This window comes from Amblyraja radiata, chromosome 7 (genome assembly GCF_010909765.2).
Source record: "Amblyraja radiata isolate CabotCenter1 chromosome 7, sAmbRad1.1.pri, whole genome shotgun sequence".
Taxonomy (NCBI): domain Eukaryota; kingdom Metazoa; phylum Chordata; class Chondrichthyes; order Rajiformes; family Rajidae; genus Amblyraja; species Amblyraja radiata.
Window position 1 is genome coordinate 49,923,238 of NC_045962.1, and position 13,888 is coordinate 49,937,125.

General features: G+C 43.1%; 1 protein-coding gene across 1 annotated transcript in view; it reads left to right on the forward strand.

Moving 5' to 3' along the window:
* Positions 1-13,888, forward strand: part of tspear (thrombospondin type laminin G domain and EAR repeats) — a 55,220-nt gene that overhangs the window by 2,717 nt on the left and 38,615 nt on the right. The window contains exons 2-5 of the mRNA XM_033024444.1: positions 2,956-3,176; positions 6,137-6,375; positions 8,315-8,405; positions 10,950-11,106. Of these exons, the coding sequence (XP_032880335.1) occupies positions 2,956-3,176; positions 6,137-6,375; positions 8,315-8,405; positions 10,950-11,106 (708 nt within the window). The remainder of the gene's footprint in view (positions 1-2,955; positions 3,177-6,136; positions 6,376-8,314; positions 8,406-10,949; positions 11,107-13,888) is intronic.

Sequence of the window (13,888 nt, forward strand, 5' to 3'; positions counted from 1 at the left end):
CAACCTCCTGGGTCCTCACAGGGTTGAACATTTTGGGCAAATTCAACCCAGCTTTCCAGTGAACAATCTAAGCAAGTACAGTAGATGTCAGGTAACTGGTGTCCATTTAGTAAGCACAGGTGGATAGAGAAGATACAACAACACAGCACGGGAACTGTCTTTTTGGATAATAATGTCTGACCATGATGGCAATTTAAACTGGACTTCTCCCTGCATGTGGTCTACATCCCTCCATTCCCTGCTAGTTCATGTAATTTTTTTAATGAGTGATAGGCCCATTAAACAGAATTTTGTCAAAAAATAGCGTGTCAGATGAATATACAATGTCACAAGTAATGAGGAACCATATACGTTGTGATGTGGTTACGAAATAATATTCAAGTGCCACAGATGAGGATGAGGCTACAACATTATTCTAGGTGGGAAATTAGACCATTTATTGTGTGCTTACAAGAAAGGGCAATATATGCTGCAATAGGTCAAAGTGAGTAAACACATAGATTGGCAGGGCAAAATAAGAAATATAAAGATCTTATTGGAAAATGTAAATGTATGGGAAATGACGTATGAGAAGGAGGCAATATGTGGCAAAATATTTCAATGACAAGTGTCACTGCATGTTGCAAAATGTCATCATGACACATATAGAATGTGACAATAGAGCTAACATATGCTACAGAGAGCATAGAAACATAAACACATAGAAAATAGGTGCAGGAGTAGGCCATTCGGCCCTTCGAGCCTGCACCGCCATTCAATATGACCATGGCTGATCATCCAGCTATAGTAAGCTATAGAGGGGCTATAGTAAGATACTTGCAAAAAATATATTATTTGTTGTTAATATTATTTGTTGTTCATTTTCGGGATGTGGACAGCATTTATTGCCCATCATGGTTGCCCTGGTGAAGGTGATGGTTGGCCACCATCTTGAACTGCTGCAATCCACCTGGAACATGAGGGATAAACCTTCTTGAACTCATCCGCTCCAATCTACCTGTCACAGCTGACAATTTGGTAGGAGTTAATCCACAAAGTCCTTCAGAGATGAAATTCCATCTGAAATCTTGAGTGGAAAAACAAATGCTGAGGAACTCAGTGGGTCAGGTAGCATCTGTGGAGGGAAATGGACAGATGATGTGTTGGGGCAGGGCTATTTCTTGTGATATCCTCCATCTTGATCTGTGGCCTTCAGTCAGAAGAGATGTTATTGCTTGAATCTTAGATCACACAATCTATAATCTCACTGCCCTGCAGTATCTCCACTCTTACCTGCAATCCAGGAACTCCTGAGGAATCTAGCAGAATATGGAGGGATAGTACCAGGTGAAGCTGGTGAGGCCAAATTACAATTGTTAAACAGTGGAAACAAAGAGAAAGTTATGCAATCTCACAACTAATCTCACAGGAAAGCTCCAAAAGATCAATCACGCATGACAACTGGCATTTAAACAACCAACAGATGAGGATGACTTCATTGACATTACCACTTCCTCAATGTTGGTAAATTCAGTATATATGCAAAAGGAAAGGATGATGAATTCATGACAATTCTTTAGCTAAAAATGCTGGATGGACAATTGTTATTAGCCTTCTCCTAAGGTCTCCATCAACAGATCCTGACCACCCAATTTGACCCATTTCATATGATTTGATGCACTGGATGTACCACTGGGCCTGTCAATCTTGCAATAACTCTTAGGATTTGATCTCCAGATCTATCCACCCCTCTATCCATCTTGTTCCAGCCCGGCTGCAAAACTGCCATCTCCTCAACAGAGTCAAATGATTTAAATTAATCTAGAGAAAGGCTCCCTTGTTCAAATATACTGATAATCTGCAACATATGGGAATGTGGTTGCAGTGTGGTGTTGATATCTCAGCCACATTATCCATACAGTCTTGTCTGTTGGCTTACAGCTCATGTATCTGGAACACTGCAGAGACCCCCGATGAGAGTAGATTTGAATGAAGTCACGTAACTGGAACAGGCCAGGCTCTGAAGGCATTTTGAAAAAGAAGAATCTTTAAATCAGGGCATTGATCAACCTGAATCCAAGCTAAAGAGTAATTTGAATGGTAATTGGTGTGAGCCAGGCATAACTAGTGTTTACAGAGGAGATCTGCCAGAGGGCAGATAAAGTTGCATCTTATGGGACCCTAAAGGTTGCCACAGTCAGACTTAACCTGAAGCCATGACCAAAGTGTTCGAGTGTTCGATTTTGATTAATTCAGAACACGGTCCCAAACATCTGAAGTCCTGTAACATCTCTGGAAACATTTTTTACTCTATGCACATGCACAAGTTCAATCAAAATGACAATAGTTCTAAAATGATAAACCTACTGTGGATGGTGTGAAGCTGCTGCTGAAAACAGCTACTACATCACTAAGAAATTGGATAACGGCACGAACAATGCCTCCTTTACATCGGCGGGACCAAGTGTAGACTACACAACCATTTCGCTGAACACTTGTTCCCTGTCCACCAAGGCCTGCTTGGATCTTGGATGCTAATCATTTAATTCCTCTTCCCATTCCCATATCAACCCCATTGCCTAAATGAGGCCACACACAAACTGATTCGATCTGCCCCTTAGTGTGGAGTTTGCATTTTCTCCCAATAACTGCACGGATTTCCTCTCGGTCTGTGGATTTCCTCCCATGTCCCATAGACAGGTGAGTTGGTTGATTAATGGCTCCCCATAAATTCCTCCTAGTAAACAGGTGAGCGGTAGAATCTGGAGTGTTTGTTGGGAATATGAGGAGAATAAAAAGTGGGATTAGACAAGGGTTTCTGTAAATGGTGCCTAATGGTTGGTATGGATTTGCTGGACCAAAGAACTTGTTTCTGTGCTGTATAATGCTGAGAATGATTCCAACACTGCTATAAATTACAGTTCCTGGATTGAGGTCCTCTAATTTCTATCATTAATATTGATCACTCTTTTTTAGATTTACAACCATTGGATCTCCTATCAGAAATTGCTGAAGCCTCTCGAATGGAGATATATGGAGTCAGGATGGTCCAGGAACAAGGAGTCCGTGGGCTGCGATTCAATAAGGATATGAAGGCAGTCAGCTTCTCCGCCTCTCTCATCTTCAAGGTCTGCCATTACTTCCCAGCTGAATTCTCCATTGTCCTCACCCTGAAAGTGAACAGCTTGAGATTAAAGGTACTTCCAAAAATGAACACAACCAATGGGAGATTAACAAACTGCTTGTCAGAGTACACTTACTAACTACTTAGTTATTGTCAAAAGAACTGAAGTTGAACATTGAGGAATGAAAATTTGACAGGTGTGCTTAGGTGAAACATGATTGTGATCAGCAGATGATTGTGAAGATTGTGGGTTCAAGTCCCATTTCGGGGTCAAACAAAGTCCTGTGCTGTTGAGGGTCTTGCCTTCGGATTGAGATATTATCCCTCCCAGACAAAAGATTCAATGGCACTATTTGAAGAAGGGCAAAGATGGTTCTTTCTGATCTCCTAGCCATTGGCTAATATCACAATAAACAGATCATCTAGTCATTTACGCATTGCTGTTTGTCGTACTTTGATAAGTTGCAGACAGTGCAGATGGGTGCACAATGCAAACATAGGTAGGAAGGTCATCTGTGCAAAGAACATAAAAGGTTATGTAGATAGGTCAAGAAAATGGGGAAAGATCTAACAAATGGAATATAATGTAGGAAAATGCGAAATGTAACAAAAGCATATTATCTAACTTTGAGAGATTGTAGAGCTCTGAGATGCCGGGGGAGGAGATCAGGTGAGGAACTATGGAGGCCTTCATGGTGACTTTAGTATGTTGCCACTGCTTCCCTGCCATGTGATCTTGTGATAGTGAGCCTGTTCTGTGGTGGCTGAGTGGACCTGAGTTGGACGAGTCAGAGATAGCCGATCAGAACAATTCCAAGTTCCAGTCTTTTATCATTATCCACTCCTGATAATGTGCGTTATTCAAACTGCAAGGAAAATGTACTTGACTGGAGTGAAAGGAGGTTGTGAGGTACTTTCTAATTCAATCAGTGGCAGAGGCAGCACAGGGCTATGCAGTGGCACAGCTAGTAGTGCCAGAGACCCAGGATTTATCCTGACCTCAGGCATAGCCTGTGTGGAGTTAGCACCCAGTGATATGGTAGGTATCCTCCAGTTTCCACTCACATCCTGAAGACATGTAAGTTGGTGGGTTAATTGGCTGCTGTAAATTATCCCTGGTGTGCATGTGAATGGTAGAATCTGGAGGAAGTTAATAGAAGTGTGATAAAAATGAGATCAATATAGGATTAGTGTGGATGGTTGATGGTGTGGACTCAATGCACCAAATTACATTTTTTCCTGCTGTATCTCATTAGGACTAGATGATTCCGAAATCAGTTGTTATAGAAACCATCGGGATTTTCACCCTGAATGAGGTCTCTTGACAAAAGCTGTACTTTGTAAGAGAATTAAGCTAGTAGGAGAAAGTGGCAACACAGGTTTCATGGAGTGGTAAAGGGTTAGGTATGGTATGGTATGCTTGCCTTCATCAGTCAGGGCATTGAGAATAAGAATCAGAACGTCACGTTGCAGCTTTCTAAAACATTGGTTAGGCAACATTTGGAGCATTCTATGCAGTTCTGGTTGCCTCATTTCAGGAAGGATGCGGAGGCTTTGGAGAAGGTTTAGAAGAGGTTTACCAGGATGCTGCCAAGATTAAAAGGTATTAGCTACAAGGAGAGATTGGACAACTTGGATTGTTTTCTCTGAAGGTGTCAGATATATAAAATCATATATATATAAAATTATGTGATGCATGGAAGGTGAGACAGTCAGAACTTTTTTCCCAGGGTGTACATGTCAAAGACCATAGGGCATAGTTTTAAGGTCCGAGGGAGAAAGTTTAAAAGAGATGTGTGGGGTAATTTTTTATGCAGAGAGTGGTGAGTGTCTGGAGCATGTTGCCGGGGGTGGTGGTGGAAGCAGATACAATAGTGACCGTTTAAGAGGCCACAAGACATGTGCTTGATTATGCAGAGAATGGAAGGATATGGATCGCATGCAGGCATTGGGGGTTAGTTCAGCTTGACCATGTTTGGCACAGATATTATGGGTTGAAAGGTCTGTTCCTGTGCTGTGTGTCCGTTGTTGTAGGAGATATAGATAAAGACACATTTATAGAACCCTTCATGTGAAAGCAAAATGTTGACAAATCACAAATGACACACAGGGAAGTCTTGCAAGTGCAATGAGCAATCATGTTGCTTACCAATCAAGGCAAGTATTGCCTCTGCTTTTCATCAGATATTCCTGGGAGATTTCTTGCATTCATTTGTGAGGGCAGCCAACATTGTACCTGAAAGGATTTAGTTTAGAGATACAGCGCAGAAACAGGTCCTTCGGCCCACCAGGTCCGCGCCGACCAGCGTTGCCCACACATTATCCTACACCCACTCGGGACAATTTTTACATTTACCAAGCCAATTAACCTACAAACCTGTACGTCTTTGGAGTGTGGGAGGAAACTGAAGATCTCAGAGAAAGCCCACGCAGGGCACGGGGAGAATGTACAAACTCCGTACAGACAAGCACCTGTAGTCGGGGATCGAACCCGGGTCTCCGGCACTGCATTCGCTGTAAGGCAGCAACTCTACCGCTGTGCCACTGTGGCTGCCTGAATGCAGATTGAATCTGCATCAATGCTGCACTGTGCATGCCTCAGACCAGAGCTGGGATGAACTCACAATCATTCAGATGCTGAGTTGCTGCCTCACACCACCAGAGACATAGATTAGATCCTGACCCCGGGTGCTGTTTGCATGAAGTTTGCATGTTCTCCCAGTGACCACATGTGTTTTCTCTCTAGGTGCCCCGGTTTCATCCCACAGCCCAAAGACGTGTGAGTTTGTAGGTTAATTGGCCTCTGTAAATTGCCCGAGTGTGTCGGGAGTTGATAAGTAAGTGGGATAACTTAGAACTAGTGTGAATGGGTGATGGACTTGGTGGGTCAAAGGGCCCGTTTCCATGCTGTATCTCTAAACTAAACTGAACTAAAGATCCGTGGGTTGCTGTTGTTGATCTATCAAAGAAAGTGGCCTTGTAGATACGTTGGGAATCTTGCTGGTAATTGTGTAAATTTCATTTGCATTCTAGACAAACGAATATATCTTCACATTGCTCCAGGAGAACTTAAACCACATGCTGCTGGGGCTGAGGATCTCTCCTGACAAGGTCCACCTGGAGTTTGCCCACAGCGACCTGTCCAACAGCAGTAAGAAGCGGATAACATTCCAAGATGTCTACCTGGCTGACCGCCAGTGGCACACCTTGGTGCTGGCTGTGTCGGCCAACTTTGTATCTCTCATCGTGGACTGCTGCCCTCCCATTGAAATGTGAGTAAGTCTCAATGCTCTCTGTCCAAGGTTGCAACAGCTAGACCTCTCCAGTTTGCATTTCTTGCCCAACCAGTCTTGCCTAACTCCAACCATCTACTTCCCCACTCAACCTTTGAGTACCACCCACCTCCAATTTAGCAGCTGATCCTTGTCTCGATCCTTCCACAAACTATCCTCTCCAAACCCAACTACCACCATTCCAGGCTCTAGTCCTCATTCCTCACTACTCCTGTCCCAAGAATATACTTACAGTGATTCATTTTCAGTTTTAATCCAGTTGTGCTCAGCAGGCGGGCATTTCTGGAAATGGCAGCCTTTATCATTCATCCTCACTTGCCACTGAACTGAGGAGGCAGTTAGGTCAACTACATTGATGAGTCTGGACTCACATTTGGTAAGGATGGCAGATTTATTTCCAGAGCTCCAGTCGGTTTATCGTTTCTAGGACGGAGACTAGATTTAATTGCATCCAATTAATTATTTAAATTTCCTTGCTTGCTGTGGTGGGATTTGAACTCTTGTCTAGGTGGTCTTGGCTGCTAGTTCAGTAACTTAACCATAATGCTACTGACATGGTTTCACACAAGCAACTGAGCAGATTTACCTCATTCCTTTCATGCGCTTCAGCAGTGCAGAGGATGTGAAGGAAAGGACTTGTGTGTGTCAACTCTGCCATTAACACATTAACAAACAAGACTTAGACCTCCTGTGCCAATATAAATTTCTGCACTCAGGCACTGGGATAAAACATTTACTGGCACACTATTTATGAATTGTTTAATATATTTAAAACAACAACATTCTGTTCTTAGGTAGTAGGGTTTTGCTAATATATAAGGCAGTAAACAGACTAGGCAAGTGGTTAACAAAACTAAATGAGAGATGAAAAGATTTGTTTTAATCAGGGTTTGTGTAATCTGGAATGTATTATCTGAAAAATTGAATACATAATAATTATGAAAAGAAAATTAATTATTACATTGGAAAAAATACTTCAAGACCTTGAAGGTAGCTTCGTTAAAAAAAACTAGCACAGGCATGATTACCTCCACATGAACAGGTGAACAGCAAGGTTTTTTAAGGATATATTGTATGGACTAGACTTATTAGTTTAATTTAGTTTATTAGTTCATTGCCACGTGTACCGAGGTACAGTGAAAGGCTTTTTTTTTCTGTTAACCAGTCAGCGGAAAGAATACATGATCACAATCGAGCCATCCACAGTGTACAGATACATGATAAAGGGAATAAGGTGAATGCCCCTTATAGTCCCTTAAGTGTGGAGCAATATGATGTGATCGAATTGAGATAATTCTCTGAACTGTGATTGGTTTTTAGTCAGGATAGCATTACATTTTATTATTTTTCTCTCTCTTTTATCTCTCTCTCATCCCCCTCTCCTACTCTCTCCCACCTCTTTTCTTCTTTTGATCCTGTCTATCGCTGTCTCAGTATCTCTCTCACGCACATGCTCCCAGTCACTTCCTCTCTCACTCGATCACTCTCTCTCAACACACACACACACATTCTTGCTCACTCTCTCTGCCTCTTCCTCTATATCTATCACTCACTCTCACACACAAATACACATAATCTCTCCTGCTCTCACACATATTTTCATTCTCCTTCTTTCTCTGTCTCTCTCACACATACTATCGCTCACATTCTTTGTCGCTCAGTGTCTCTCTCTCTCTCACATTCTTTCACACACACAAATATATTCTCACTCAAATCCCCCTTCTCGCTCTCACATACACAGGTACACCCTCTCTTCTTCTGACTCTCTCTCTCTATTACTCTTATTGACTCATTTTTTTGGGGAACTTGCCAGAATTCACACATTTGTCCCCAATGATGTGCCTGGATTTCACCTATTTGTTCCTCTGAAAACCTTGTCATGCTGCACCTGTATAAATAGAAACTGTACTTTCCACAGGTACATGGACGTTCCCTTTCCAGAATATTTAGGCACGGCAAGATCTCGATTTTACATTGGGAACCGGAGGCGACGGAAGGCACTGTTTACAGTAAGTGTCTGTGGGAAGGATACAGATCAGGGTTAAAGTGTATGAGATTTATGACTGTGAAATATATAAACCAATGAAATTCTGATAATCTGCGATCCAATCATTTGGAAATCCTGATAGTCCAGCGTCTGGCTCATCATGTTGAACATGTCGAGGGAACCACAAGGGTCTTGAATAGTCCAGATGATCATTGCATACCATTGGCATCACTTTAGTCAGTTCCAATAACTTGCCTTAACTCTCAGCTACTCATGGCAAGAACACTGCAGAACCAAGGACACTCGAGCCTTGAGTTGCAATATATTGACGATGCTTCCATTCACGCACGCTCAGTGACCAACCTCCTATATATCACTGACTCTCACCAAAGCTTTGGAAGGATGGGCCTTACACTCAACATCAGCAAAACTGAGGCCCTGACCAACTTTTTTCTGCAGCAACTGCTCTCGGAAAACAAATATTAAAAACAAGGCTCTGGACAAAGTGGAACCTCAGGAGCTACCACCAGACAAAGGCAGACATCAGCGATCAGATTCACACCATATCCTTCCAGCACAGCCTTTAATCTATTGAGGAAAAGTTTATTAAAAGTTCAAGACACAAAACTCACGGTCTGTCAGACAACAGGAATCCCTGCTCTCCTATAGGCTCCTGAGATTTGTACTGTCTACATTAGGCACTTCAAGGCTCTGGAATATACCGCCATTGCTGTATCCACAAAACTTTCCAAATTTTGGGGAAGGATAAGCAAACCTATGTCGCCCAACGTTCCTGATGTTGAGACCCTCATTGGGCAGGTCACACCACTCACATGCCTGATACCAGACTTCCAAAACAGACCCTCCATTCCAAGTTCTTTAGTAACTTGTCAGTTTCTTTGTTGAACTAAATTAAGGCGCATGTTGCAATCAAAAGCGCTTAAACAATTGGTTGGGAAGACAGATAGACAGAGAAAAAGATTCAAGGTTGTGCTCAAAGATTCCTTAAGAAGTCCAACCTCCTTATGACTGCAGGGAATCTCTGGTTGATAACGACTCAGAGTGGAGAAGGAGCATTTGGGATGGCATCAAGAGCCTTGAACCCTTGCACCAGCCCTGGGTGAAGTTTGGAAGGATCACAGCACCTCACAAACTACCATCCACCTCCCTGCCCACACTTGTGCTTTCCACATTCAATTCATTGAACATTTTGGAACCCACAGAGCCAGAGAGGAGGCAACTTATCCTTGTTCTCGAGGGACTGCATAAGAAAAATAATATATAGTGAACACTGTAGCCTCTGATGTTTGAGGATGATTAAGCTCCCAATTATGTTGAATTCCATGTCAAATGCTGATTCATCTACTGACTGCACAACATTAACAATGCTGTTATCTAGAAGAAGAGAATATATTAATGGGTGATCTGCTTATCAAAATCTGCACACATCTGATCAAGGCCACTGCATGGGCGGAAATCGCTTTTAAAACATGGGGGGGGACACAATGAGGCCTGACATCTAGGACAGGGATCGGCAACCACGGCTCGTAACCCAAAATCATCCGGCCCGCGGGCGTTTTTTTTTCCAATTAGTTTTCGCAACCTGGGAAGTGCAGCCAGTCCCGGGGCATGCAGGCGACCTGGGCGCTACAGCCATTCCCGGGGCACGCAGGCGATCTGGGAACTGCAACCAGACCTGGGAGAAGCGAGCCGACCTGGGAACTGCAGGTCCTTTGGCCCACCGCAATCACCCCGTACACGAGCACCTTCTGCCACCGCTGGACTATCAGCAATTTACAATTTACCGAAGCACTTAACCTACAAACCTGCACGTCTTTGGAGTGTGGGGCAGGCGAGCTGACCTGGGCGCTACAGCCAGTCCCCACCAGGATTTTTAAAAATCAGTGTCATTTTCACCTTGAACTGATTTTACAGCCCAGAAACTGCTCTCTGCTAATGTGCCTGATCCACACCAGTCTCTTCCCATCTCACTACTTGTCCTATCGCAGACCCATCTATCCGTTTCACTCACTTATACTTCATCAATTTCCTTTTCAACGATTTTCTCACCCAGTCCACACATTGGTTGGTTCCACATTCCAACCATTCTCCTGGGCAAGGTTGTGTTCCTGAATTACTGGTTGGATTTATTGCTGACATATTTATGGGCCCTCATTTTGAATGCCCTTGCACGCCCTTCTCAGTGTCTCTCTTGTCAAATCCCCTTCATAATTCATTACCACTGCCTCCTGTTTTCAACAACAGCTGTAACTTGAAAAAGTACTGACAAATAAAGTCCTCAAAACATACTTCCCTCCCAGTTAATATTGAAGAGCCATGACCACGTCGGCAAGACACCAAACCAGATGAGTTTTCCTGGTGATCCTCTCAGTTAAAGGCTTGAGTTAGAGGAAAGGAACTGTGAAGATAGGATAGACAAATCCAGGCTAGACTGACATATTTCTGGAACAATATGGAAGGCATGAGAGTAATAACAGTGATCAAGGGACGGTGGTGGAATGGGAAGAGGAGGTATTTTAAAAGTGCTTCATGTATTGTGCTGCAGGGGTTACTGAGGCAGCTGGTGCTGTTACCGGGATCTGATGCCACCCCAAGGATCTGTCCAAGTCACACTCCCAGATTAGCAGCAATCTCCATCCCGAAGATACTGACGGAGCTCCCGCTCAGGCCCTCGGACAACGACATTTTGAAATACCCATACGGTAAGGAGGAGTTATCGGATCAAGTACCGTTTCTTCATGCACGTGGGATGAGTTTGTTCCGACTGGGGATTGGGCGTCCATGGACACGGAAGACCTTACAGATTGCAACTGAGACGACAGGTACATACACCAGCAAGGGTTGGAGGATGTCACAGGTCACAGGTCACTGGGTCCATAGACCCACTCTCTAGCAACAAAGACGACAATAGTTCTTGACATCCTGCCTTAGATAATTGAAAATTAATTCTTCCCCAGCGAGAAATGTGGTTAAGATCATTTTCAGGTCATTTTGCATCCCTCTGGAAATTTGACTGATTGTGAGTGGATCTTGCATCCCAAGCACAATTTCTACTTCAGGTCGAAGGGATAATGCCATTCCCCAATGCATTATTCCCGTTCAATGCTCCTTACGGAGCACTCCAGGTCATTTTGGACCATTTCAGTTTCAGTTTAATTTTATCATCACGCCGAGGTACAGTGAAAAGCTTTTGTTGCATGCTAACCTGTCAGCAGAAAGATTATACATGATTACAATCGATCCATTTACAGTGTATAGATCAGTATCAGTATCAGTATCAGTATATCTTTATTGTCATTTCCTGAGTACTCACATACCCAGAGGAAACAAAAAAACGTTGCTCAACCAGTGTCCATTCAGTGTGCAGTACAAATAACAACAAATAACTAGAAATAAAAAACATATATCATGAACAAATTAAATTAAACACTCTACTCTCCACTAAACATCAACAGGCGTTCCGATCGACAGCTGCTGCAGTGTGTCCAGGTTGATGGTTGGTGCGCGATACTTTGGCAGGGGGCTAAGTCCGTTTATCAGTCTTATAGCCTGCGGGAAGAAGCTGAGGAGCATCCTGCTGGTTTTGCAGCTAATGCTCCTGTACCTCTTCCCAGATGGCAGGATGGAGAATATGTGATGCGATGGGTGGTAGGGGCTTTGATGATGGAGATGGCTCTGTTGATACATCTCTTCCTGTATATATCCAGCAAGAAAGGGAGTGGAGCACCAATAATCCTACATAAGGGAATAACGTTTAGTGCAAGATAAAGCCAGCAAAGTCTGATCAAGGATAGTCCAAGGGCCATCAAAGAGTATATAGTAGTTCAGCATTGCTCTCTGGTTGTGGTAGGATGATTCAGTTGCCTGAAAAGGCTGGGAAGAAACTGCCTCTGAATCTGTGTGTTTTCACACTTCTATACGTTTTGCCTGATGGGAGAGGAGGAAGGTGGCCAGGGTGCGACTCGTCCTTGATTATGCTGCTGGTCTTGCCGAGGCAGCGTGAGGTATAAGTGGAGTCAATAGAAGGAAGGTTGGTTTGTGTGACGGTCTGGGCTGCATCCACAATTTGCTACAATTTCTTGCGGTCTTGGATGGAGCTGTTCCCAAACCAAACTGTGATGCATCCTGATAAAATACTTTCTATGGTGCATCTGTAGAAGTTGGAGAGAGTTGTAGGGGACATGCCAAACTTCCTAAGCCCTCTAAGGAAGTAGAGGCGTTGGTGTGCTAACCAACAGTTGAACTACAGTTACAATTACAGTTGAACCAGGGAGCACAGGGACAATGTGGTCTTCATATTACAACACACTGGTGGCAGGGAGGTAAGTCAATTACTTATCTTCATCACTTGGATTAGTTCCATTGGCATTCCCCAACCTTCAACATTCCCATCCCAAATTACTGAAGGATTTAACTATGTAAATAGTAGATGCATTGTTTTCCAGAACTGGGTGAGTTCCCATAGATTTGAAGATGACACATATAATCCCACTGTTTAAATACAAATGGAGAAGGAAGACAGCAAAATACAGATCACTTAGCCGGAGAAATGCTGGAGGTTATTCGAGGATGAGATAACAACATTTAGAAAATATCAATGGGAATTAGCAAAGTCAACATGGAAATCATGTGTGACAAACCCAATGGATTTTTTTTTTGCAAATGTAACTGATAGAATAGATAAGGGAAATTCAGCAGATGTGGTTGAGTTGGATTCTCGGGAAACTTAAAATGATAGTGCATGAAGTTAAACCACAGGCAATTAGGGTTAATGTACTGGCATGGATTAAATATTGTCTGACAGGCAGGAATTGAAGACTAGGGTTAAATGTGTCTTTTTTGGGAGGAAGATGATAACTAGTGGGGTATCAAGGGACCAGTGGTTGGGTATCTGCTATTATTCCTAGAGGTAAGCGATTATAGGAAAGTATTATTTCTCAGCTCGTTGATGACTGTAAACTGGGTGGGATCTTAGACAAATTGATGAGTGGTCTAAAACATGGCAGATGCAGTATACAGTGGATGAGGGGGAAAAAAAGAAGATTGCATATTATTTAAACAATGTTAGATTTGGAAGTATTCTCAGACTTTGCTGCTCACATTTCCTTTGGCAACCTGTAAAGAATATTCAGGGCTGCTCCGGGTCATTATCGCTTTCAATAACGTTCAGGAAGTGTGTGGGTCTGAGTCATGAAGCTGTTTTCCACCCAGAGACCAATTGCACTTACCATGTGGCACTCCCTCACTGTAGGGTATTTTGAAGGCCGCAATATCTGTGGCTATGCCCATCCCTATCTGTGTCATCTTCAGGCCTGTGTTGCTTGGAGCTGTCTACATTCCTCAACTCTGACCAATTGATCGCCAGTGTTTTTATTTGCCTCCCATTTGCAATGTGCCTTCAGCTGCCCAAACCCTAGGCTCAGGGATAACTCCAGCACTTTTACTCCTAAAAAACCCTCTAAAAACCGTAATTTCTGTGCCAAT